The sequence below is a fragment of the Zootoca vivipara genome, chromosome 12, assembly GCF_965207765.1.
Source record: "Zootoca vivipara chromosome 12, rZooViv2.hap1.1, whole genome shotgun sequence".
NCBI lineage: Eukaryota > Metazoa > Chordata > Lepidosauria > Squamata > Lacertidae > Zootoca > Zootoca vivipara.
This window is the reverse complement of record NC_142595.1, coordinates 9,944,197-9,970,989: the sequence shown is the minus strand read 5'-3', so window position 1 is coordinate 9,970,989 and position 26,793 is coordinate 9,944,197. Positions and strand designations below refer to the sequence as shown.

The following is a 26,793-nucleotide window of genomic DNA, read 5'->3' as shown; positions in this document are numbered from 1 at the left end:
ACTGAAATTCAGTTGTGGACTTGTTTTAAATTCCGGACTTAAAATGTATTTATTGTATTCTGACCTATTTGTGTTTTGCTTTTATAATTTCTGCAAACTACTTGGGGATTTTAGTTTACTGCCAAAAAATGTTAAGCAGTATGCATCTTCTGAACAGACGAATGATTAAATAAGTAGCAATATTGAGCTCCCCAAGCCTTGGAGCCATGTTCACACACACACACCCCAACACAGTACTTTGGACAAAGGAGGCTTAAGAGTGCGGCTTGTTGTTTGTTTATTTGTTAATTTGCTCAGAGAGAGGTACAGTTTTTTTCTAGTTCACAGTGTCTGCCAAGAACCTTCATCTTACACTGCTGAGGTGTCAAAACATACCAGTGGCTGGGCTTCATCAAATGAAGCAAAAACATGAACACAGAAACACAGCTATAGTTCCACTTAAGGAATCTGCAACTGCATTCATTAATGAATGCAAATTTTATTGATGGATTTGAATGGTCCAAAACGGGAACGATTTATGGAACTCGCTGAAACATCTGGGAGACCCTGAGCCCAGCGGAAAGGGGGGGGTCGTATCAATTTTAAGGGTAAAATGCTATCATGATATAAGAATTTCTATTGGAATTTAGGGGAAATCTTTGGTAATAAAATTTAGGCTAAAGGGAAAAATAGAAGGTCGAAGGTTGGGAAATAAATTTTTTGATTGAGATTATTGGTGGAATATAGTTGGATGTTTTTAGAATAGAATAATTGAAAGATAATGATAAAAGGTATCAGATAGAATTAAGATATAAGATGGAAACTGCCTAAATGGAATTCTAAAATGGACCCAGTGAGAGGGGAATCGAGGAAGTCAACAATGTTAAGTAAAATGTAACAAATGATCTTTTTTATGTTTTGTTTTTGTTTTCTTTTTATTATGGTTATTTTTTTGTTTTTGGTGTGTGTTTTTGCTTTTGTAATGTTATTTTTGGAAAGCGAATAAAAATTATTTTTTTGGGGGGGGGAAAGGAATTTGCAACTGCAAGCAGGGCTTTTTTTCCAGCTGAAACTCTATGATGGAAAACTCTCTTTTTCTAGAAAAGTAGCACTGACTGCAAGCGATCAAAAAAGGAGGTAGAACCTCAAAACGGTGCTGAGATGAGATGAATAGGAAGCTTTAACGCAAGGTTTAAAATGCTTGTGGTGTTTCAGGTTACACCTTCAGGGGGAAATGAGGCCTTTTTGGGAGTATCGCAGCAGCTGAAACACACTGGACATTTTACACCTTGAATTAAAGTTTCCTGTGCATGGCAACATTATTTTGAGGTTATGCCTTCTCCCCCCCCCCCCACTTGTGTCCTGATGATGCCACACATTTGTAGGGCAGTGGTACCGGTTTTGAAGTGCTCTATCTCATCTGTTGCAGGTAGATACGCTTTTCTCTCCCTCTAGGGTTGAGCTAAAAAGAGAAGTTTTTTTGCAAGTTATAGCAAAAGCTGGCTGTTGGTAGTGCTGATTACCCAGCCCACTGAAACAATTTTTTTTTTAAATAAACAAAGCAACCACACGCTCCCACACACCCCCTCTCTCAATTTCATTTTTTTTTAAAAAAAGGAAAATATTACTGAAATTACAGAAGACTTGTGCTCTTAATTCTTTTATTTTATCTTAAAGATGGGCATCTCACCTAAATGCACTGGGCTGGATGGGAGAGAATAGCAACTGTGCAAGAATACTGTAAAGCAATCTGTGTAAAGTCATGACATGGTCAGACTCATATCATGGTTAAAGAAGACATGCCAGTTTCTCCCGGAATACTGTGTCTGTCACTACCTTTCGATTCATGGGCAGTCCCAGATTGCTAGTAAGAAAGCAAACAAGCAGATCTTCACTGCAAACTCATACCTGATTTACATCAGTGTAACTACAGGAATCGCAGTTTGGTGAAGGTGCTAAGACTTCTTTGTTAAAAATCGCCAATCCAATTCCCAGAATTGCAGCCTACATCGTTCCTTTTGGAGAGAGAATTGCTGTTAAAAGCCAGCCAGTCCAGGGGGTAATTACGCTTATTGAGATCTCCAGAAGGAAAAAGATATATGAGCGTTTAGGTGACTGGTGAAAAGGGTAAATTTCAGTTGAGCAATGTGTCTGGGAGTGCAAATATAATTTGTCCAAACTTGTCCAATACACGCAAGCAAGGCTTAAGATTTGGGCTGAAAGATAATAGACAGGGAGATAATTGCTTGGGCGTAACTGCCCTGGTTACATACTAATTTCACGCCGAGCTGTCCACACGGATCCCTCTGCCAACCACCCACCCATAGTCAAGAGCTTCTCAGAGCCTTGTCAGGTTCTGGAAGCCCTCGTAAGTGAAAGGCGGGAGGTTGGGTAAGCATGCAGCTGTTTTCGGCAGGCATGCAAGGTGGTTGACGTCACAGGAAGTCGGGTCCTGTTCACTGGTGAAGAAAACGCCATCTGGGGAATAGATGGAGGGATCGTCATCAAAATAGTTGTAGGGCCTCAGGAGGAAGCCAACTGCATTCCCAAGTGTCACCGTGTTGGGGACGTCCTCTGCATGTGGTATGTGCAAGAAGCCCGTGGTAATCCAGGCAACCAGGTCCTGGGGAGGGGAAAACATCAGCTCATGTCATCTGGTAAGAGAAAAGGGTGCAGCGAAGACATAGCTGCCAAGTTCCGGCCTGAAAAATAAGGGACTGGACCGGAAGTAGCAGACCGGAAGTAGCGCTGCCACCATTTTGGAACTGGGCGGAGCATGCTCAGAAGCTACTTTTGATGCTGCTCTGCCCTGTTCCAAAATGGCCGCCACACCAGAAGTCACGCTGCAGCCATTTTGGAACTGGGCAAATCAGCATCAAAAGTCGCTTCTGAGCATGCTCCGCCCAGTTCCAAAATGGCCGCCGTGCCAGAATAAAATGGGGAAAAACAAAAAAAATCCGTTTTTTTTTTACTGGGGACAGCTGGAAAAACGGGGGTTTCCCGGGGAATACGGGAGACTTGGCAGCTATGAGCGAAGATTCACATACATGATACAGCTGAGGGCACATTTATGTCACTTTCACTGCAATGGCTTCCGGGAACTGTAGCTTACCCCTTGCAGAACTACAGTTCTCAGAATCCTCAGCAAACTACAGTTCCTAGGATTCTTTGGTGGGGAGAGCTCTGACTGTTAAAGTGCTTTAAGAGTTTTTAAACATGTGACCTCAGTCTACGCTGAAACTCAAAAGAAGCCATTTTTCAACATGCGTTCTCATGGGTTCAAAGACAGCTCTTTGAAGTTTGGGGCAGACTGGTGGTGGATGGAAAATAGCTGATGTGGATCAATGAGCAATTAGCAAAAGCCGGGAAATTCTTTGCTCCAACTGTCTGACGTCCACCCGTAACCTGGGAGTGGGGCAGTCTCTATGTCTGGAGCCAATCTGTGAAAGCAGCTTTTGACAAATGGCTTCTATTCCGTGAGGGATGAACTGGGGTTGTGTGGTGGCTCCTCGCCTGCTTGTACTCCCACAATAATCTGCTCAATGTGTAGGTTTGTAAATAAACACAAAAGGGAGGAATTCAATGCAGAGCCCAAGATGAACATTTCACAAGCACAAAGATTTTTCCATGGGCAACAGGATATTATCTCCCCTCTGTTTGCGCCCCAAATCTGTTCTCCCAACTGTCTGGAGAAGATTTGGGGACAGTTCGGGGGTTGTGTGGTATGAAAGTCCAATTGTAGAAGCAGGCGTTGGTCTACTCACGCCGTTATTGAATTGAATACTTCCTCAAGGCTCAAGGCACAACCCAAACTGACCAAGCTAAGCTTGCGGAATCAAATACTTTAAACTCAGGAAGCCAAAGATGGGACGAGATTGCTGAAAGAGGGACAAGAAAATGTCACAAAATGCCTATTGGGAAGATCTCAAAGCACAGAAACCGCCGTGGGAAAGGAGAAGCTCGAGTCAGAGTATATGCCGAAGCATCATGCTCCGGTCTGAGGCTGGATCCTCAGGCTCCCCCAGGATGTACCTCTCACATACAAATTCCCAGAGCCTTAAAGGTTTCTGACCTGAAGACGCACAGTTGCCCTTTATCCCATAGCCTCCCTCCTGGTGTGCTCCCTGGCCTGATGGGCAGTCAGAGGCTTCAGGAGACTGTGCCCATGAGGGTCCAGGTTCTGCCTCTGTTGTTGTTGTTGTGGTTGTGTCTATCTGCTCCATCTGGTACGCAGGCTGAGACCCTACCTGCCCATGGACTGTCTCGCCAGAGTGGTGCATGCTCTAGTTATCTCCTGCTTGGACTACTGCAATGCGCTCTACGTGGGGCTACCTTTCAAGGTGAGCCAGAAACTACAACTAATCCAGAATGCGGCAGCTAGACTGGTGACTGGGAGCGGCCGCCAAGACCACATAACACCGGTCCTGAAAGACCTACATTGGCTCCCAGTACGCTTCCGAGCACAATTCAAAGTGTTGGTGCTGACCTTTAAAGCCCTAAACGGCCTCGGTCCAGTATACCTGAAGGAGCGTCTCCACTGCCACCGTTCTGCCCGGACACCAAGGTCCAGTGCCGAGGGCCTCCTGGTGGTTCCCTCGTTGCGAGAAGCCAAGTTACAGGGAACTAGGCAGAGGGCCTTCTTGGTAGTGGCACCTGCCCTGTGGAACGCCCTCCCACCAGATGTCAAAGAGAAAAAGAACTACCAGACTTTTAGAAGAGTTTAGGGAAGCTTCTAATGTTTAATAGATTATTGTATTTTAATATTCTGTTGGAAGCCACCCATAAATAATAAATTGTTGTTGTTGTTGTTAAAATTTGTTGTGGATAGTAGGAGAGGATATATTGATTAAATATTATCTTTCCTCGCTCACACTAGTGAGCTGGTGGCAGAGCACATTCCCTCTATATTGCAGGAAGCTCGTTGGTAGAATCTCTTGAGTTAAGCAATCCAGTCTGGCTTGTCCAGATTGGATTTGTTCCTGGTAAATCCCCTTTGTTCCCTCTTAAAAATAATCAAGACATGACAGGCTTCTTTTAAAGCAGGCATCCCCAAACTGCGGCCCTCCAGATGTTTTGGCCTACAACTCCCATGATCCCTAGCTAACAGGGCCAGTGGTCAGGGATGATGGGAACTGTAGTCCAAAACATCTGGAGGGCCAAAGTTTGGGGATGCCTGTTTTAAAGGTACCGAATTGGCCCAAATATAAGCCGCACCTGCAAATAAGCCACACCTTTAATATTCATGGGGGGGGAAGACAATACCCAAATATAAGCCATTCCCTTTAAATTCTGCAGGCACTCACACCTGTAATGGCAAATGTAGAAGAACATCCTACAGCGATATCGTAAAAGCCAATTTTTGTAAGGTCGCGAATTTAAGCCACACTTTAACGTTTCAAGGTCGGAATTTGGTGTGTGTGTGTGGGAGTGTGGCTTATATTCAGGCCAATCTTGTAATAAGAAGTTTACTTACATTCAGTTCACAGTATGATCCTGAAGGCAGGCTTTAGCTTGTAGTTTATCCCATGTGGGGATTGAGCCCATGTGCTGCTGGCTGAGAGCCAGCAGACAGCAAAAGAACATCAAGAGAGCAGCATCAAGAGAAGGGTCAAGAGAGAGATGGCTGCATGAGCAGCCCTTTTATGGGGTCTGTCAGGGTCACACCCCTTGACCTGGCCATACGCAGGGGGAGGACGCACCAGGCCAGGTGTCACAGGGAGTCCTCCTGGCTGGAGTAACATTCTCCTGTGTGTCCAAACAGGAAATGTTGTATTTGACTGCTTTCTGTGATGTTACATCCCACAAAATCGGTATACCACCCTGTACACGTAGATCTCAGGGTGGTTCGCAACAAAAAAAATCACAATATAGAAAACACAGAATCTATAGATGCTGGTGGCTCCTAACAGGCTTCTCTGGTGTTTCCCATCTAGGAGGTTCCACTATGGAGATTCCTGTCCATCACCCTCAGATGCAATTGTCTCCATACGCTTACCTTCCAAGTCCCGGACTGCAGAATCCGGGACCGGCAGCCGTGTGACACCGGAAGTTGCATCGACGTAACTTCCGGTGTCGCTTTGCCCTTCTATGGGCACCAAAAATGGCCGCCGCCAGCTTTGAAAGTCGCTTCTACGCATGTCAGGAAGTGCGTCGACGCAACTTCTGGTGTTGCTCTGCCTATCTATGGGCACCAAAAATGGCCGCTGCCGACACCGGAAGTAGCGTCTATGCACTTCCGGACATGCGTAGATGCGACTTTTGAAGCCGGCGGTGGCCATTTTTGGTGCCCATAGAAGGGCAAATCAACAAAAAATGGCCGCCGGCAGGAGAAAATAACAGAGAAAAACGGGAGACAAAGTGATACGGGGGACCACCGGGAAAAGGTAAGTAAAAACGGGGGTTTCCCGGGGAAACCGGGGTACTTGGCAGCTATGCATACGGTATCTAGTACCCCTGCAGCCTCTGACTCTGCCCCACATCACTGCTGGGTTGAAGGGTCACGGACGTGTGACAGACCCCCCAAGTGTCTCTATTTTCCAGGGAGAGTCCCGGATTTACAAAAGCCATCTTGGTTTTCTGATTTGATCCCAGAATGTCCTGCTTTTCCTTAAGACGCCCCTGTTTTCATAGGGAAAATGTTGGAGGGTGTGCAGATATGCGGCCCCTGAGCCCAGGAGATAAGTAACTAAGCAACCTTTAGAAGACATCTGGAGGCAGCCCGGTATAGGGAAGTTTTTTTTTTTTAAAAAAAAAGGTTAACGTTTTATTGTGTTTTTATGTATTTTGGAAGCCGCTCAGAGTGTCTGGGGCAACCCAGTCAGGTGGGTGGGGTAGGAATAATAAATTTGCTGTTGCTGTTGTTGAATAAAGGTAAAGGTAAAGGGACCCCTGACCATCAGGTCCAGTCGTGTCTGACTCTGGGGTTGCGGCGCTCATCTCGCTCTATAGACCGAGGGAGCCGGCGTTTGTCTGCAGACAGCTTCCGGGTCATGTGGCCAGCATGACAAAGCCGCTTCTGGCGAACCAGAGCAGCGCACGGAAACACCGTTTACCTTCCCGCCGGAGCAGTTCCTATTTATCTACTTGCACTTTGATGTGCTTTCGAACTGCTAGGTGGGCAAGAGCTGGGACCGAGCAATGGGAGCTCACCCCGTCGCGGGGATTCGAACCGCCGACCTTCTGATCAGCAAGCCCTAGGCTCAGTGGTTTAACCCACAGCGCCATCTGGGAATAGGATGTCCCTATTTTCACCGGATAAATGTTGGAGGGTATGCACTTACCCACACCAAGAAATTTGGCGAGTTAAATGGATTTGGGCCACACAGCCAGCAAATCAGTTCTCCAGCCTTTCCAGGCAGCTTTCAAAATGCAAGAACGACCACAGGAGGGAAAGCGCTTGCTGTTTACAGTTATTTCCTTTGACAGAACTGTACCCGAGAATTACAAGCCAAGAATTCTATAACATTCAGCTGTTGGGTTGATTTAGCTGGCCTCATGCCTCAAATCCCACAGAGAAAGGTTGAGCAGCCTTCCATTTATGTGAGAGGTCAATGAACATTAAGATCGAGACGACACACCAAAAATACTATTATTAGCCGCACATTAATCATTTCTTTCCTAAGAGATGGCAACTGTGCTTAGGAGGACGAGCGTGACACATGGAAAACATCGCTCCGACTCACAATTTTCTGCATTCCACACAATACAAAAAGCCTTATGGTGGCTTCTAATCCTGCATTTGCTGATGCAGTTTTAATGAGGAGGCAATGAGGTATTCATTAGCAGGCAGCATGGGGAGTGGTTAACTCTTCCCAGAAGACCAGTTCTCCCCCAGTCAATTTTTTTTTATCCCGTCTTGGAATCAGAAAAGGGAGAAAATCCAGCTAATATATTGGGAGGTACAGGCAGTAAGCTAAAGCTAAAAAGGTAAAGGACCCCTGGACCAGGCCCGTCCTAGCCATAGAGGCTAGTGGCGCGGAGAACCACGGTGCCGGGCGCTGGAGGGCGCTGGAAGGGCGCCAAGTGAGCGCAGGGTTCCGGCGATCTGGCCAGGACTGCGCTCCTTCTCTGAGGACTCTGCGCTGCGCCTCCTTCTCGTTTCCCCAGCGCTGGGTTCCGCTCAGTCGAGCTTCGCCAAGAGCTGCTTGGGCGCTGTGCGCGCGCTGGTGACAAAGCTTGACTGAGCGGAACCCAGCGCTGGGGAAACGAGAAGGAGGCGCAGCGCAGAGTCCTCGGAGGTGGCCTCCTGCTGCTGCCGCGGTCCACTTGGCACTCCTGTGCCCTTGGAGAGGCGCTGGAGGGGGGTGCTGGAGGGTGGTGCTGGAGGGACCTAGCGCCAGGGCGCTGGGTGGGCTTAAGACGGCCCTGCCCTGGACAGTTAAGTGCAGTCAAAGGCGACTCCGGGGTTGTGGCGTTCATCTCGCTTTCAGGCCGAGGGAGCCGGCGTTTGTCCGCAGGCAGCTTTCCGGGCCATGTGGCCAGCAGGACTAAACCGCTTCTGGCACAACGGGACACCGTGATGGAAACCAGACCGCCAGCAGGACTAAACCGCTTCTGGCGCGACAGGACACCGTGATGGAAACCAGACCGCACAGAAATGCTGTTTACCTTCCCGCCACAGCAGTACCTATTTATCTACATTGGTGTGCTTTTGAACTGCTAGGTTGGCAGGAGCTGGGACAGAGCAACGGGAGCTCACCCCGTCGTGGGGATTCGAACCGCTGACCTTCCAAGAGGCTCAGTGGTTCGCAGTAGGGTAGGTTCAAGCATAGCAGCTGTTGATTCTCTCCTGCAAATGCTGCCTCCGTCTATGTGAACTAGCAAACACAGGTTCAGAAACCCCCCGATTTACTTCAAATGTGTATTTCCGACTTTGAAAATGTGTGAAAGAAGCATTGAAACCTATACTCCTTTATATCCCTGCTTGACAAGCTAATAGCAACCAATGGTCATATGATAAGAAAAACAGGTGTGTAAAAGATTTGTCGAGCATCTAGTTTCAGTCTGCATCCAGCCCAGTTCCATGAAGGTTGTACAGATTACCAGAAGCTTCGGCAGAGAGTGTTAACTCACCTCATTGACAATCGTCTCATTATCTATGAAGTCAGCAAAGGCAACGGAAGGTGTCCAGGGGTCATTCTGGTTATAGATGCTGGTGCTATATGGTTCCTCCTCCTTGCGCTTGGTGACAGCCAGCTTATACCTGAAAAGTAGAGTAGCAACACAAAAAAAACAGCAGCAGCAACAGAAAACAAAATGAAGCATCGCTGAATCTGAACGGTACCCCCACTTTCCTACATATGAGGCCCAGCATCACGCTATGGCGCTGTCTTTGCTCGTGGCCGACCACAGCTGGCAAGACAGTGGGTGCTCTCCTGAAATTTGGACATGGGATGCTTGCCGACAGGTGAGGTGGCTCCTTACTGCCCTTCCAAAGCAAAATGTGATTTCCCACACTATCAGGGGTTTTGTGTGCTGCAAGTGGGCCATTTGAAAACTTGCAACCACTATAGCCTTTGTGTGGCTGGGTGCCAATTTATGACCCTATTTTTTTAATAATAATAATAATAATAATAATAATAATAATAATAATTTTAAATAGTGCTAAACACTTCCCCAGCAAATATGTTTTTTAAATGAAATATACACAGTGGTACCTCGGTTTTTGAATGTCTCCGTTGACAAACATTTCAGTTTTCAAACGCCATAAACCTGGAAGTAAATACTTTGGTTTTTTAATGCACCTCGGAAGTCGAACATGAAACACGGTTTCCGCATTGAGTTTTCCGTTTTGAGGCTTCCGTACCGAGTTTTCGGTTTTTGAAAGTTTCGGAACTTGAACGGTCTTCCGGAACGGATTACGTTCGAAAACCGAGGTACCACTGTAGATCCTTCTACAATGCCTTAATGATGTTATGAAGTCTGTCTGTCTGTCTGAATCTAAAATATATTTCTGGTCAGCACCCTTTTAGCAACATAGTTGATGATAATGACCAGAAAAAAGTGGGTCATAATATGGCACCCATTGCAAAAGGGTTTATTTTCACAGTTATGTCATTGTGCCCATGGCAAAGCCCTAAAACAAAAAAAGAACAGTGCTAAAGGAATCTACATATGTAGAGATTGTGATGCTCTTCCAGAAAAAGTTGGACTTTCTGTGGCTTGAGAAAAGACGGAGGAACCATGGGGGGGAAAACAGGAAGAAAATGACTGGATGATGGGTCTGTGATGTCACATAAGAAGCAATCACTACCTGCCCCAACTGATAGCTCTCTCCATTGGATCCGTCTCTGGAAGGTGGTCCCCAGAAAAGCTGATGGGCTGGATCCGGTAGCCACGATTATGGCCCCATTTGTTCTTGCTCTTTGATGCAAAATATATGTATCTTGGCATGTCGTCGTGTAAGCGAAAGGCAGCCTTGTCTTCCGTCTCTAAGACTTTCTTCACCAGTTTCATCCGGTTGATCTCATGTTCCGGGCTCCAAGGGACCTTCACTTTTTCAAAAGTCATGTCGTTGGCTACCAAGGAATTTTGAACACCTAGAAAGAGGGATGGGCGGGGGTAGAACGGTAGTGAAAATTTATATTCTCAAGATCCTTCGTATATGTCCATACTGGTGGAGCTATTCGGCAGAGACCCTACCTGCCTGCAGACTGTCTCACCAGAGTAGTGCATGCTCTGGTTATCTCCCGCCTGAACTACTGCAATGCGATCTACGTGGGGCTACCTTTGAAGGCATACCTGCCAAGTTGCTGTCAGAGAAATAAGGGACCGGGCCGGAAATAGCAGACCGAAAGTAGCGCTGCCGCCATTTTGGAACTGGGCGGAGCATGCTCAGAAGTGACTTTTGATGCTGCTTTGCCCAGTTCCAAAATGGCCGCCACGCCAGAAGTCGCACTGCAGCCATTTTGGAACTGGGCAGAGCAGCATCAAAAGTCACTTCTGAGCATGCTCCGCCCAGTTCCAAAATGGGCACCGTGCCAAAATAAACCGGGGAAAAACAAAAAAATCTGTTTTTTCAGCTAGGACCAGCTGGAAAAATGGGGATTTCCCGGGGAAAACGGGAGACTTGGCAGCTATGCTTTGAAGGTGACTAGAAAACTACAACTAATCCAGAATACAGCAGCGAGACTGGCGACTGAGAGCAACTGCAAGGACCATATAACACCAGTCCTAAAAGATCTTCACTGGCTCCCAGTACATTTCAAAGAATAATTCAAAGTGTTGGTGCTGACCTTTAAAGCTCTAAACAGGCTTGGCCCTGTAAACCTGAAGGAGCATTTCCGCGCTCATAGTTTCCACGCTCATAGTTGAGATCCAGCTCTGAGGGCCTTCTGGAGGTTCCCTCACTGTGAGACATGAAGCTTTGGGGAACTAGGCAGAGGGCCTTCTTAGTAGTGGCACCCTTCCTGTGGAATAACCTCTCATCAGATGTCAAGGAGGTAAAGAACTACACAACTTTTAGAAGACAGCTGAAGGCAGTCCTGTCTCGGGAAGTTTTTTATGTTTGACATCTTTTTTTATAAAAAAAAATGTGCTGGAAGCCGCCCAGCCAAATGGGATGGGTATAAATAATAAAATCATTTATTATTATTATTATTATTATTATTATTATTATTATTGGCATGCAGAAACAGCGGAGAGACAAGCCTAATGTTCTGGATTTATCATCATGTATGGATTACAAAGGTCTTGCCTACAAAGGTCCGTATAGTTAAAGCTATGGTTTTCCCAGTAGTGATGTATGGAAGTGAGAGCTGGACCATAAAGAAGGCTGATCGCTGAAGAATTGATGCTTTTGAATTATGGTGCTGGAGGAGACTCTTGAGAGTCCCATGGACTGCAAGAAGATCAAACCTATCCATTCTTAAGGAAATCAGCCCTGAGTGCTCCCTGGAAGGACAGATCGTGAAGCTGAGGCTCCAATACTTTGGCCACCTCATGAGAAGAGAAGACTCCCTGGAAAAGACCCTGATGTTGGGAAAGATGGAGGGCACAAGGAGAAGGGGACGACAGAGGACGAGATGGCTGGACAGTGTTCTTTTTTTTTAAATGATATTTATTCATTTTTTCCCATCACCAAACCTGAACATTGTTCTTCATGCTTGTGGCTGGACAGTGTTCTTAAAGCTACAAACATGAGTTTGACCAAACTGCGGGAGGCAGTGGAAGACAGGAGTGCCTGGCGTGCTCTGGTCCATGGGGTCACGAAGAGTCGGACACGACTAAACGACTAAACAACAACAACAACAATGGATTACAAGCTCAGCAAGGGCAAAAAAAGAGAACTGGAATAACTGTAGACTTAAAATCTAAGCTTTACAGTGAGGGAGTGTGAGCGACTGGCACAAGAGGGGACAGCTAAGGGCATGAGCGGGAGGTTGTAACATGCCATTGAACCCCTGAAAGGTGCTAATCAAACCCAAGAGTTCCATGGAATCACAGTCAAAAACATTATTTTAGATGGACTTGGGAAATCCAGACACAGGTTGTTCCTATGACAAAGGGCAATAAAGCAGTATATAGATGTGGTTGCTCCAAGGGTGCCCTCTCCTGGCAGAAACTTTGCCACTCAGTTCATGGGGATCTAGTAGGAATGTCAGCAAATTCCATCAGAAAGGGGAGCAGAAATTCACCCAATTTGCATGTTTGTCCAAGGTCAGTAATGGAAACTGTGCAAGCAAATACAAGTCACATTTACTATCATCATCATCATCATCATCATCATCATCATTTTTTCAGTCTGCAAATGTTACACAAGTGGTTATTTCCTGCTATGGTTTTGACCAGGGGTCAGCAAACTTTTTCAGCAGGGGGCCGGTCCACTGTCCCTCAGACCTTGTGGGGGGCCGGACTATATTTTTTTTGGGGGGGGGGGAATGAACAAATTCCTATGCCCCACAAATAACCCAGAGGTGCATTTTTAATAAAAGGACACATTTTGCTCATGTAAAAACATGCTGATTCCTGGACCGTTCGGGGGCTGGATTTAGAAGAAGAAGAAGAGTTTGGATTTGATATCCCACTTTATCACTACCCGAAGGAGTCTCACAGCGGCTAACAATCTCCTTTCCCCTCCTCCCCCACAACAGACACCCTGTGAGGTGGGTGGGGCTGAGAGACTTCAGAGAAGTGTGACTAGCCCAAGGTCACCCAGCAGCTGCATGTGGAGGAGCGGAGACGCGAACCCTATTCCCCAGATTACGAGTCTGCCGCTCTTAACCACTACACCACACTGGCTCTTGGCAATTGGGCCGCATCCGGCCCCCGGGCCTTAGTTTTGACATTTCCCTCCTATTGAAATGAACTGTACAATTAATTACAGTTGTACCTTGGGTTACAAACACTTCGGGTTACAGACTCCGCTAACCTGGAAGTAGTACCTCGGGTTAAGAACTTTGCTTCAGGATGAGAACAGAAATCGTGCTCTGGCGGCGTGGTGGCAGCAGGAGGCCATAGCAGATAGCAAGATGAATAGCTAAGGTTTCAGTGGAAGCTGAACCGCAGAATGGAAATGGCGCTTGTTGCAACAAACCCGAAACAGGGTGGAAATCGCGGCCCCCTGGCATCCCTAGGATGCGGGGTGGGAAGAATGAGATAGCACCCGGCGGCAAGAAGCAGAGCTGCCAAAAACGGCGGAAGACAGAGCAAAAGTGCCGCGATCAAAGTGATTTCATACTGCCAAGACCTTACCTCCCACATCCAAGTCCACTTTGTAGTTGATGAAATGCGTGTGGATCGTCCCAAGGGTGTGCTCTGCAACTCTGTTGCCATAGTCCAGCCCATCGCCGTAGAGGAAAGATGAGGTTATATACCCACTGGCTCTGACTTTGCTTTCAATAGCACCGTTTGGGTGGAAAATGAACTCCCAGACATAGTCATAGTTCCCCATAGTAGCTACAGAACGAAAGACTAGCGCAGAGGCAGGCAACCCCCCATAGTAGAGAGACTGGAGGTTGGAGTAATGCCGCCGGAAGGGGGCCTCCACATTCTGCTCAAAAACGCAGATGGAGTTCTTCTGCACCTCCGGAGTCAAGGTCTCAATTAAATAAGCGGCGTCGAGGTAAGTGGCAGAGTAAGGGCAATCGACTCCGCGGACAAGGGGGTACGTAAACCTCCCCATGGCAAAATTGACATCCATATATCGGGTGGACATCCCACCTGGGCAGTTGGAACCGTAGACAGACATGGCGTCCTGCACACTGAGTTGGTAGACAATCCTTTGGCCCTTAAATCGGACGTCGTAGATGCTGGGTCCCCTGTTCACGTCCATCCTGAAAGCAAAACTCCAGGATGGGGAAATGACCTGGTTGTTCCTTACACTATAGCGTGGTCCGCAGGGCTCATAGTGCAAAGGACCAGATCCCAGAGAGGGGGCCCTTTGGTCGATCGAAGCAAACCCCCCGTCGGAGGAGACTCTCTTGACTTTTGCCACTTTCACGCGATTCGCTTTGAATTCCTTTTCCAGCTCCTGCAAGCCGTCATAATACTGACCGTTATAAAACACTTTTGGCACACTCCAGTGAGAGATGTTGAGGCTGCTGTGGTTTAGCAACAGCTCGAATCCCACCGGGTGCAGGAAGAAGCCCTTGACATTCTGGAAGAGGGAAAACCAGGTGGCACGATCTCCAGACTGGAACCCCCGGGGGGCTGAGGTGAGGGCCGAAAAGTCGCTCCCATTGTGACCAAACACCTTATTGAAGAAAGTGGCTGCCTCCAGCAGCTTCCCTCCCAATAGGAAATTCCCAATTTGTTCGTATTCGTTCCCCATCACAGTTCGGCCGTGGTAAGATAACTTGCCTCCATATTTCTCGACTGTCACATCCCGATGGTACGTTGGCGCCGGGAGCGGGCCCACCACATACTCTGTGATGTTTGGTTCTGCCTGGTTTCCAAAGTACACCACAGCCAGCGCCTGCCGAACAGGCATCGGCCCTCCATGATCAAGGAATTTCAGCACCTGTTCCTTGCGGGGCACCTCCACATCCAAGTAGTAAACGCAGTTATCAGAAGAGTTGGCGTGATAAGCATCCACCAAGGGCAGGCCCAGGTGAGACTGCAGGTACTTCAGCACCACGGCCATCTCTTCTGTGGACAGGTCAGCAAATACCAGGCTCTGGTCATTGTGCTTTCCGTCCAGGGAATCCAGAGACCCTGCAGCGCAGCGAACAAGGGTCTCCTTCCTGGTCAGCAACACGCACACCAAGGCAAAAATGGTAACCAGAGCGAGCAGCAGGAGAACGAGCAGGGCTTTCGGGCTCATCGCGGCAAAGGAATGCTTCAGAGCCCCGTCAAGTAGCTCTCACCAAGTCCGTCCCAACGACCGCTCATTTGGCTGCTGGGTCAACGCAGCTGGGAAAATGACTCAGTCCAGGAAATGCTAGATGATTAGGTAGAGGCCAAAAGGAAGAGGCCTGAAGTACGTGAGTAACAAAAAAACAAGGACCACCCTATCAGAACAGCTGGTTCATCGCAGAGTTACGCAGTTATAGATCTGAACACCAGAGAGAAGGACATCTGAGGACTCTCTGTGGCAGTCACAGTGACAATGGAGAGCATGGCACATCACCTCGTCCCTCCCCATTATGGAAAGTTCCCTGACCTGACTGTTATGTTGGTTATTCTAGTTCAGAGGTCCCTTATTTCTCTCTCCCCCCCCCGACATATTAATGGGCTTGATTTTCATACTCTTGGAAACCAGCCTTCGCTCCAGCAGCAGGGAGGGTGTGTATGTGTGTCTCGTTCAGTTATTAAAAAGGAGACGAGAGCAGCGAAGAATGAAATTCCACCTGGAATTTGAACCCAAGGCTCCTTCCAGATGTCATGAATTGTGTGCACGGTGCTATTGGGGGCAGTTAAACACGATTGCACTTTTAACATGATTCGCGCACGCTAAAAATTTGGGGTGGTTAGAGCAAGAGCAATGTGCTGAAATGTATCCTCCACATTCTCCCTGTTGGTGTCAAGACCCTGCCATTCATCCCTGTGGGGTTTTGTGTGGACATAAGGGATAGATTAGCACAGTGGACCCAGGTGGCGCTGTGGTTAAACCACTGAGCCTAGGGCTTGCTGATCAGAAGGTCGGCGGTTCGAATCCCTGCGACGGGGTGAGCTCCCGTTGCTTAGTCCCAGCTCCTGCCCACCTAGCAGTTCGAAAGCACCTCAAAATGCAAGTAGATAAATAGGAACCGCTACAGTGGGAAGGTAAATGGCGTTTCCATGTGCTGCTCTGGTTTGCCAGAAGCAGCTTTGTCATGCTGGCCACATGACCTGGAAGCTATACGCCGGCTCCCTCGGCCAATAATGCGAGATGAGCACGCAACCCCAGAGTCGGTCAAGACTGGGCCTAATGGTCAGGGGTCCTTTTACCTTTTATCTTAAGGGATAGATTAGCACAGCGGTCTCAGCCTGAACATCAAAACTTACATAGGTGTAAAAATGAAAGCATAGCGGTATTGTGTCACAACACAGCTAGGACACGGGTGGCGCTGTGGTCTAAACCACCGAGCCTCTTGGGCTTGCTGATCAGAAGGTCGGCAGTTCGAACCCCTGCAACAGGGTGAGCCCCCGTTGCTCTGTCCCAGCGCCTGCCAACCTAGCAGGTCATATGCATGCCAGTGCAAGTAGATAAAATAGGTACCGCTGTGGTGGGAAGGTAAACGGCATTTCCGTGCGCTCTGGTTTGCATCACGGTGTCCCGTTGTGCCAGAAGTGGTTTAGTCATGCTGGCCAAATGACCCGGAAAGCTGTCTGTGGACAAACACCGGCTCCCTCGTCCTGAAAGCGAGATGAGCGCCACAACCCCATAGTCGCCTTTGACTGCACTTAACTGTCCAGGGGTCCTTTACCTTTTTTACCTTTACAACTAACTTACACTTAGGGGAAAAGAAGGGGGAGAAGCTTGTCCCTTTTTACAAAGCCCACGTTTCCTGTTGGTGCTGTATACTCCTATTCCTGAGGGGGGGGGGGAGGTCTGCAAATAAGCATGATTGTTAACAAAAGTGCGCAAATGAAAATAGGTTGGCATGGCGTCATAGCAAAAGTAGCTCATAAAGAGGGGGAAATGAGAATGGCAGGAACATGGACAACAGAATGGGGAAAGTTAATGTAGGGATGCAATAATGTGCGAACATTGGAGAAGCATATCAGAACCGATACAGTTGGATTGGGTGTGGACAGCAGACCTTCCAAATGTCCCTATTTTCCAGGGACGTCCCTGATTTAGAGAAGCCATCCTGGTTTCTGATCTGATCCTGGAATGTCCCACTTTTCCTTAGGATCTCCCCAATTTCATTGGAGAAATGTTGGAGGGTATGGAATTCTCCTACCCCTGAGCTGTCAGAAGGCAATCCTATATAGGGTTTTTTAAAAAAAAACAAAAAACAAAATGTTTAATGTTTTATTATGCTTTTATATATGTTGGGAGGGACCCAGGTGGCGCTGTGGGTTAAACCACAGAGTCTAGGGCTTGCTGATCAGAAGGTCGGCGGTTCGAATCCCTGCGACGGGGTGAACTCCTGTTGCTCGGTCCCAGCTCCTGTCCACCTAGCAGTTTGAAAGCACATCAAAGTGCAAGTAGATAAATAGGGACCGCTCCGGCGGGAAGGTAAACGGCGTTTCCGTGCGCTGCTCTGGTTCACCAGAAGCAGCTTTGTCATGCTGACCACATGACCCGGAAGCTGTCTGCGGACAAACGCCGGCTCCCTCGGCCTATAGAGCGAGATGAGCGCCGCAACCCCAGAGTCGGACACGACTGGACCTGATGGTCAGGGGCCCCTTTACCTTTATATGTTGGGAACTGCCTAGAGTGGCTGGGGCAACCCAGTCAGATGTGTGGAGTATAAATAGTAAAATTATTATTATGGAATGGGACACCACTATTTTCATTGGAGGGAATGGGACAACCCTGTAGAAATTGATGCCAAATGCACTCTTATTACATCAATGACATATTTCTGCATGCACCCCAAATAACACAGTCGTCTGGGTAAGCTGTGGGCCCTGGGCTTTACTTGCATGGTGGAGATGGGTGCTTCCTTTGAACTATTTCCAGAAAATAGCAGTAGCACTCCTAACAAAATCAGAACAACACATTACCAGGTGACAGGAAGCCATGCCGTGCAGCACACCAAGAAAGTTCAACCGAACTGCAGCTGCCCTTTGCGGAAAAGCTTGAGATAAGCCTGGGGGGGGGGGATGTGGATGACGGATGTGCTAGTCAGCAACTGCTATGGGTTGAAGAAGTAAACCCAGAAGCCAAGATGCAGGGTGCCTAAGGAGGTCAGCAAGACGGATGAACACCTTTTAGGCTGGGACTGGGAAGTTCTTAGTGCTGCATGTAAGGCAATTTCAGATTCTGGATGCAATGGTCTTCCAGAAGAAGAAGAAGAAGAAGAAGAGTTTGGATTTGATATCCCGCTTTATCACTACCCGAAGGAGTCTCAAAGTGGCTAACAATCTCCTTTCCCCTCCTCCCCCACAACAGACATCCTGTGAGGTGGGTGGGGCTGAGAGACTTCAGAGAAGTGTGACTAGCCCAAGGTCACCCAGCAGCTGCATGTGGAGGAGCGGAGACGTGAACCCGGTTCCCCAGATTAGGAGTCTTCCGCTCTTAACCACTACACCACACTGGCTCTCTTCCAGGAACCCTCCTCTTGAGATGGTAATACATACGGCTTCAGAATGTGGCAAGCCAAACTCATTCTGTCAAGTGGGGATCTGGACTTCTGCTCCAAAGTCCTGCCCTGAATGGAGCACTGGGAGTTTTGCAGTTACTTGCAGAGTTGGGATGCTTTCTGTGTCTAGGTGTGTATAAAAAGCTGGAGAAAGTGGAAAGGTTAAGGGGCGAGGGCAGTGACGTGGTGTGTGTGGGGTGGGGCACAGGGGCGGTTGCCCCAGGTGCAAAATTGTTAGGGGCGCAAAATTGGCACAACACCCGGTTGAAAATGGTTTCTCCATGTGAGCCAGGAAGTGACCTCTCCAGACAACGGAATGACTCTTACAGTCATACCTCGTGTTGCGTTAGGTTCATATTGCGTCTTTTTGGCTTGTGAACGCGGCAAACCCAGAAGTGTATACTTCCGGGTTTCGCCGTGCGCTCAGAAGCGTTCTGCGCGCTTTGCGCATGTGAAGCATTCTGTGCGCTTCGCACATGCGCAGAAGCGCTCTATCATGCTCTGTGCTTGCACAGAAGCGCTGCTTTAGTTGCGGACTTTTCGGGGTGCAAATGGCACCCCGGAACGGATCATGTCCACAACTAGAGGCATCACTGTATTTTCTTATCTCTGCAGCTACAATCTCTCCTGGGTGAACATGGACACTGTTAGGCAGTTGAATGTGCATGTGTTATGCTAGTGAGCAGGAGGGGAATTCACAGCAGCAGTTGGAGCTTGGGAAAGCAGTCTATTTTGGAAGTCCAGACTCGGAGGTAGAGGAGACTGTTTTCGGCTTCTTCAGACTCTGGGGACCAGTGGAAGAAAAACTGCAGGAGGTCAAGCTGGACCTGTGGTGCGCTGACCAGGAGATAACCTGAATTACTGGCAGCTGGTTTAAGTGAGTCAGCCATGCTGGTTTTCATTGTTGAAATATATCATCAGTTAAAAACATGTTCAGGAGCCTAGATCTGCAGCTTGGATCAAGGCATAAATTAAAGCTGATGCAGGAAACAGTTTGAATGGAAAAAGCAGGAGCCCTTCCTTAAATGTTGGAGGGTGTGGTGCTGTGGGTTAAACCACAGAGCCTACGGCTTGCCGATCAGAAGGTCGGCAGTTCGAATCCCCGCGACGTGGTGAGCTTCCGTTGTTCGGTCCCTGCTCCTGCCAACCTAGCAGTTCAAAAGCATGTCAAAGTGCAAGTAGATAAATAGGTACCGCTACAGCGGGAAGGTAAACGGCGTTTCTGTGCGCTGCTCTGGTTTGCCACGCCGGCTCCCTCAGCCAGTAAAGCGAGATGAGCGCCGCAGCCAAAGAGTCGTCCGCGACAGGACCCTAACGGTCAGGGGTCCCTTTACCTTTATGTAAGCACTGAATAAAGAGGTCCTGAGAGCCACATTTGGCTGTCAGCCCTGAGATGGAAGACAGGCCTCATTCAGTTCAAGCGTGAGCTAAAGACATCAAAGTCTAACAATAGGTCCAAGAAAGGAACCTTTGGGGGGGAAAATAATTTTAAAAAAATACATAAACACGAAAAAAGACAGTTAGAAATTGGGAATTTGAGGATGGGGGAGGTACAGCCACCCTTGATTTCTGAACACTTCAGCTAAGTAATAGCTATTATGTTCAGATTTGAGGCACCACAATATAAGGAGCCAGCGAACAAAACTGGAAACGATTCAGAGATCTGTGATCATAGTTAAAGCCAGCTCTAGATGATGAATCCCATAAGAAAAAGGGGAATGAACTGCAAAACATAGAAAGATGACTAAGGCAAGGATCCAACAGACTGAAGGACTAGTTTTTTTTCTTTTGTTTTTTTGAAGAGGCTCTTGGCCTTCCGTTTCTCAAAGCGCAGCAGGCCCACCTCATGCTGGGAAAGGAAGATTTCAAAGCAGTTGAAATCTTGCCGGGGTGGGTTGAGTGGAGGTCAACTATTTAAAGGGTGAAAAGTTAGAAAAAAACACCAGGCCAGCAGAAGGATAAAGGGTGCTGTCATGGGAGAGAGATTGCACGAGATCTCGCCCAAAATCAGCACCGATGCCAGTGCATGCGAGGAAGCCGCCTCACGGACCTCTGCCGCCTGAGGCGTGTCCTCATACCGCCTAATGACTGGGCCGGCCCTGGTTTCCCAGATGCTTCAGGAGCGCATTTGGTGTGGGTGTACCCAGCCAGTGAAAGCTCAAAGGTTTCCCCTTAGAATTGACGTAGCCTGTTATTTCCTGAGCAAGGGGCCCTCAGCACCTCTCGGGGCTTTTTGTCCTCAGGGCAGCTTTCCAGGAAACAACCAGCAGGAAAGCTGCCATTTGGGAACCGTAGCTCATTCCGAGAGCAATATGTTACAAGGTTCCCCCTTCCAACCGCCCCTGCCCTGGACAAAACAATATATCCTCCAGAGTCTAGCCCCTGCGTGGTGGGGCCTAGATGTCAACATGCCGCCTTTGAGGAGGGGCAGCTGGCTGGGAGACTGCAGTCAAAGAGCCTCACGATGCTCCAAGCTGCAATGCGAGGCCTTTTTGAGCTCAAAACATCGTAAAAACACTCCCCTGCCCCAACCTGGTTGAGGTCTATGAGTGGACCTACCCATTGATCTGCAATGTCCGGCGAGCCCATAGCGGGTTGGAAAATATTGGTGGTGGAAGGTATTAGCGGCTGGACGATGTTCATCCATGATCCACATCTATGGGGTCACCAATACAGACACTCCAAGTGTCCTGATTTTCCAGGGACAGCCCTGGAATTACAGAATCCGTCCTAACTTTTGATTTGATCCTGGAATGTCCTGGTTTTCCTTTTCCCCTCGCCTCTGCATCTCAGAGAACAATTTAAGGTGGTGTTTGTGTAGATGCAAAATGCATACTGAAAATAAAATCCCTGAGCTAAATGAAGGAAACGGTGACATACGAAGCCCTTCCTATAACTCTGAAGGAAAACGTCAACAAGCAGCTTTGAATTCTGCAATTGCAATGCTTCGGCAGCCAGCCATTTCTTAGAAAACACAGGGAGTATTTATTCCTTTATTGTAGGAGCCTTACACTGTCTGCTCAGGAGTAAGCCTCATTGTATTCTGTGGAGCTTACTCCCAGGTAAGGTGTAAACTACAGCCTTACACTTCAATCCTAATTATTTTTATTCAGAACTAAGTCACACTAAGTTCAATAGGATTTACTCTCTGGTATGTTCCTGATCATTCCCAGGTTTGTTTGTTTTTATTATCATTATTCTTCCTGCCTTTTTCAAGGCATCGTATAGTTAACTTTTTCCCCCATACCATTCATTTGTGGAAGGCGCTGCACATATTCCCTTCCCTCACACATTTCTTTTCTTTACAACAACCCTGTGAGGTAGCCTCGGTGGAGAGGTTGTAACTGGCCCAAAGAGACCAATGTAGGTGCGCATACGACGTGCATGTGTGCGCCAAGATCAAAGGCAGGAGGCGCTTCCTGACGCAGAACAGAATGCCCTGTTTTTATCGGAGAAATGTTGGAGGGTGTGATCTCAGCTTCAGGGGGATGGCAACCACATCTAGAACAGGCTGAAAACTGTTATCCCTGAGCCTGTATCTAGCTACAGCACCTATCAGGATTGAGTTTGTTTCTTGGCCATTACAGTGGTACCTCAGGTTACAAACGCTTCAGGTTACAAACCCAGAAATAGTACCTCGGGTTAAGAACTTTGCTTCAGGATGGGAACAGAAATTGTGCTCCGGCAGCACGGCGGCAGCAGGAGCCCCCATGAGCTAAAGTGGCGCTTCAGGTTAAGAACAGTTTCAGGTTAAGAACGGATCTCCAGAACGAATCAAGTTCTTAACCAGAGGTACCACTGAACTGATTCCAGATACTGGATCTGCACTTCCAGCGTCTCACCTACCTGGGATGGAAATGAAAAATGGGGCTGGGCGACATCTGCTGTCTGGCACTGCTAAATTCCAAATCCCTAGATACCTTTGCAGAGCGGCTTCACACAGTGCGGATCCTGGCTGCTTCACACACATTCTGCAAAAGTACCGCAGGAAAAATGGGGGCGAGGAGGGGGACCAGATCAACTGAACTGCCTTCTACTATATGGACAAGTTAAAATATAATGTTATGAAGTACTGGAAATTAGGCTTAAGTTGAACACTTGGGGTGGGGAAACACCTTCATTCTTACGAATGCTTCTGCACTGAAAACAAGTTGATTGTGGAGATGGTTGAATGTCCATTGCTGGAAATTTTCCAGGAAAAGCTGGAAAGGAATCTGTTTATCCTTTAAGTACAGGATATCCTGCTCACTGCATCATTGGACTCCTATGGTCTTTATCTCAAGTCTATAGCTCATTCTGAATTCATTTGGAACGATCACTGCATGTTCCCCACAATCCTTTACCGTTCAGCTGAGCTTTGCTTGACTTTTCACAAAGTCCCCATGCTTTCCGCTTCTGCTTTGCAGACACGCTGCCAGGCAAACCTAGGGCCTACCCTCGCCACCTCAATAATCAGCTTTTGGCCTGCCTTTTCCAGGTACGAACCACATCGGCATCTCTGCTGCAGTGTTCACATAAGATGTTCACTAAAGCAAAAATCGCTTTTCTCCTAACCGGTAGTAATGCGAAAAGGTTTTCTGATACAATAACATGATGCTTTCCCCTGTAAGGTGTGTTTGGCATAAAACGTTTATTCATTTGTCTCAGATCCTCTCTGCTTTTCACTCCCCACCTACTCAGTGGTACCCACAACACAAACCCCCTCCCTCTCCGCCTCAACCTCTTTCTGCTTGCCTACTTCCAGCCCCAGCTCACTCATTCCGTGGCACTTATGGCCCCGAGCCCAGTGCTCTTCATTCCCGGAGGTGCTGAGAACAGTGGCCCAGCAGGGCAAGCTGAAAAGAGGGAGCTCCAGGCAGCCGCAAGCAGCCACTCAGGAAAAACACCACTGCCATCCTATTCCTGCCTTCTGGTTTTCGGCTGAAGCCTTTCCCTGCCCCATCACTACCAGGGATTTCTAAAACACTGACTCTTCCCAGGCCAACGCATGACCTTGGGGCAAGTGCAAGTGAGCAAGGGGCACAGGCAGGGAGGACTACATTTGTATGGGACCCAAACCCAGGGGTCAGCAAACTTTTTCAGCAGGGGGCCAGTCTACTGTCCCTCAGACCTTGTGGGGGGGGGGGCGGACTATCTATCTATCTATCTATCTATCTATCTATCTATCTATCTATCTATCTATCTATAAATGAACGAATTCCTATGCCCCACAAATAACCCAGAGATACATTTAAAATAAAAGGACACATTCTACTCATGTAAAAACACCAGGCAGGCCCCACAAATAACCCAGAGATGAATTTTAAATAAAATGACACATTCTACTCATGTAAAAACATGCTGATTCCCAGAATGTCCGCGGGCTCCGGATTGAGAAGGCGATTGGGCCGCATCTGGCCCCGGGCCTTAGTTTGGGGACCCCTGCCTTAGCCCCACTAGGGCTTACTTCTGAGGAGGCCGATGCAAGTCATCAAGGCCACTCAGAAGTGTATCTCCTTCCTCAAAAGGAGTCCATTCATTTGTAAATCTGCAACAGGAAGCCTTGCTCACTAGCCACTAGGTGGCACTGCCTACAAAGCAACAAAACCTGCAGTGTTCACGTCCTTCACCCATACGGGAGAGGTGATAAGGAAGCCTGCTTCAGAAGACAGGAGGGCTGTGCCCCTGGCAACTGATCTGCAGCACAGCTGATAGTTCAGTAGCACAGGCCACCGGGTCTATTATCTTAGCCTCGCAAAATAAACACCAAGAGGCCACCTCTGAAAGTTGAGAGTTGGGGTGGGGTGAGGACTTTGGACAATCTTTCTAGTATATACTCAAGCCAGTATCTTGGCAGAACAGGAAAATATACCGATGACTCTCCCCTCCGCCCTGCATCCCCACTCCTGGCAGATTCACTGCAAGGGACAGAGACATTATTTCACCATGGTTCAGAGTACCCACTGGTGCATTTGTTGGAAAAGGAGTCCGCTGGCAGGCAAGCACAAGGAAAACTAATATTTAAAAGTAAGAGAGGGAGGCTGAATTGCCTGGTCAGTGCTCTGCTTTTGAGTAGCATTCTTGGTCTTCTCCCACTAGGTGCAAACGGCACACACACAGAACCGTAGAGTTGGAAGGGACCCCAAGGGACACCTAGTCCAACCCCCTCAATACAGGAATCTTTTGCCCAATGTGGGCCTCGAACCCACAACTCTGAGATTAAGAGTCTCATGCTCTACCAGCGGAGCTATCCCCCCAGGGTGATCCATTCGAGCCTCCATCACAGACCAAGAACTATCCCACAGCAAGAACGGGACATTGCAGCAAGACACAGAAAGCAAGCCCCGTCGACTGCTGCAGCTGTGTGAAGGTGAAAAAATACACACACTTACCACCAACATCCAGGTCCACCTTGTAGCCGACGAAGTGGGTGTGGATGTTCCCCAGAGTGTGGTCCCCAACCCGGTTCCCGTAATCTAGCCCGTTGCCATAGAGGAAAGAGGAACTGATATAACCCGAGGCTCGGACTTTGCTTTCAATGGCCCCATTGGGGTGGAAGACAAAATCCCAGATGTAGTCGTAGTTGCCTATGCTCGACACCGAGCGGAAGACCAGTGCGGTGGCAGGCAGCCCCCCGTAGTAGATGGGACGAAGGTGGGAGTAATGGCGCCGGAGCGGAGCACCCAGGTCCTGCTCAAATACACACAGGGCGTCGCGGGTGACCAGGGGCCTTTCCGCTTGAGCTAGAGAGTGAATGTCAAGGTAGGTTGCAGAATAAGGGCAGTCGACGCCTCGAACCAGGGGGAAGGTGAGCCTGCCAATGCCAAAGCTCCCGTCCATGTAGCGGATTGACATCCCCCCAGGGCTGTTGGACCCGTAGACCGACATGGTGTCCTGCACACTGAGCTCATAGGCAACCCTTTGGCCTTTGAACCGGATGTCAAAGAGACACGGTCCCCTGCTCACGTCCATCCTGAAGGCAAAACTCCAGAAGGAGGAAAGGACTTGGTTGCCCCTCACGCTGTAACGTAGCCCGTGAGGCTCGTAACTCACAGGGCCCGCCGGCCCAGCGGAGGAAACATTAGGCTTCAACGAAGCAAAACCCCCTTCAGCCGGGACCCTCTGCACCTTCTCCACTTGCAGATGCCCCTCGGCAAATTCTCTCTCCAGCTCTGCCAAGTCCCGGAAATACTGGCCGCCGTAAAACACTTTCTTCACAGCCCAGAGGGAGAGGTCCGAGCTGCTGTGATCCAGCAGCACCTCCAGCCCAACTGGGTGTAAGAAGTAGCCAGTGACGTTCTGGAACAGGACGAGCCAAGTTGAGCGATCTCCAGACTTCAGTCCCCGCGGAGAGGTGGTCATTGCGGCCAGGTTGGTCCCGTCATAGTCCAAGACCTGCTGCATGAAACTCGGAGCTGTGGGGAACGCCACCCCATGCAGAAAGCGTGCCATCTGCTTGTATTCGGCGTCCAGCGGGGGCCTGCGATAATAAGGCAGCTGCCCTCCATATTTCTGCACCGTCACATCCTGGTGATAGGTCGGCTCTGGGAGAGGTCCCACCACATACTCAGTGACATTCGGAGCGGGCTGGTTTCCAAAATACACCACAGCCAGCGCCTGCCTAGGAGGGCGGATTCCTCCGTGATCCAGGAACGTGAGGGACTCCGCTTTGGGTGGCAACTGCAAGTCAATGGAATAAATGCAGTTGTCAGAGGGTCTCGCCTGCGAAGCATCTTCCAAAGTTGCCCCAAGGTTGGACTTCAGGTACCGCGCCACACGGGCCATTTCCTCCTGTGACAGATCTGCAAACACCTGGCTCCAGTCGCCGTGAAGATGCTCCGGGAAGCTCCGCGTCTGGTAACCGCACCGGGTGGTTTTTCCGCCTCTGGTCAACAAGACGCAAACCAAGGCAAAAATCACAACCAAGGCCAGGAGGAGCACAGAGAGAAGAGCTTTGCCATTCATCTCCGCAGCAGCCGTGGAAGCTGAAAAGCAACGATTGAGCCTAGCAGTGGCGGTCGCAGCTCCAAGCAGCTCCTTTGAACTCTGACCAGCTGGATTAACAGAGAGTGGAGACAGAGGTGAGGCAGAGAGAGAGAGGGAGGGGCTTGCAGAGGGTCAGCAAGAGGCAGATGGCCCCAGGTTTCAACTTGCCTTGCAG

The 26,793-nt window shown here is 48.7% G+C and overlaps 1 protein-coding gene across 2 annotated transcripts; it reads right to left on the bottom strand.

Moving 5' to 3' along the window:
- Positions 1-260: 260 nt before the first annotated feature.
- LOC118095304 (amine oxidase [copper-containing] 3) lies at positions 261-26,702 on the bottom strand. Of its 2 annotated transcripts, none has more exons than XM_060282274.2 (4): positions 25,025-26,702; positions 10,232-10,517; positions 9,052-9,181; positions 261-2,602 (listed from the first exon to the last, which is right to left on the bottom strand). In XM_060282274.2, the coding sequence occupies exons 1-4, from the start codon at positions 26,595-26,597 to the stop codon at positions 2,318-2,320; spliced, it is 2,274 nt and encodes a 757-aa protein (XP_060138257.2). In that variant the 5' UTR covers positions 26,598-26,702; the 3' UTR covers positions 261-2,317. The 2 variants fall into 2 exon arrangements, with proteins under 2 accessions (XP_060138257.2, XP_034992329.1); XM_035136438.3 differs by lacking the exon at positions 25,025-26,702 and adding an exon at positions 13,672-15,383.
- Between the last annotated feature and the right edge of the window lie 91 nt (positions 26,703-26,793).

Coding starts and splice junctions, on each gene's coding strand:
- LOC118095304 (XM_060282274.2), bottom strand. CDS start 26,597: ATGAATGGCAAAGCTCTTCTCTCTGTGCTCCTCCTGGCCTTGGTTGTG. Junction 10,518..25,024: donor GGTGGACCTGGATGTTGGTG/GTAAGTGTGTGT, acceptor CCCTCTTTCTAG/GTGTTCAAAATTCCTTGGTA. Junction 2,603..9,051: donor ATGAGACGATTGTCAATGAG/GTGAGTTAACAC, acceptor TCCCCTCCCCAG/GACCTGGTTGCCTGGATTAC.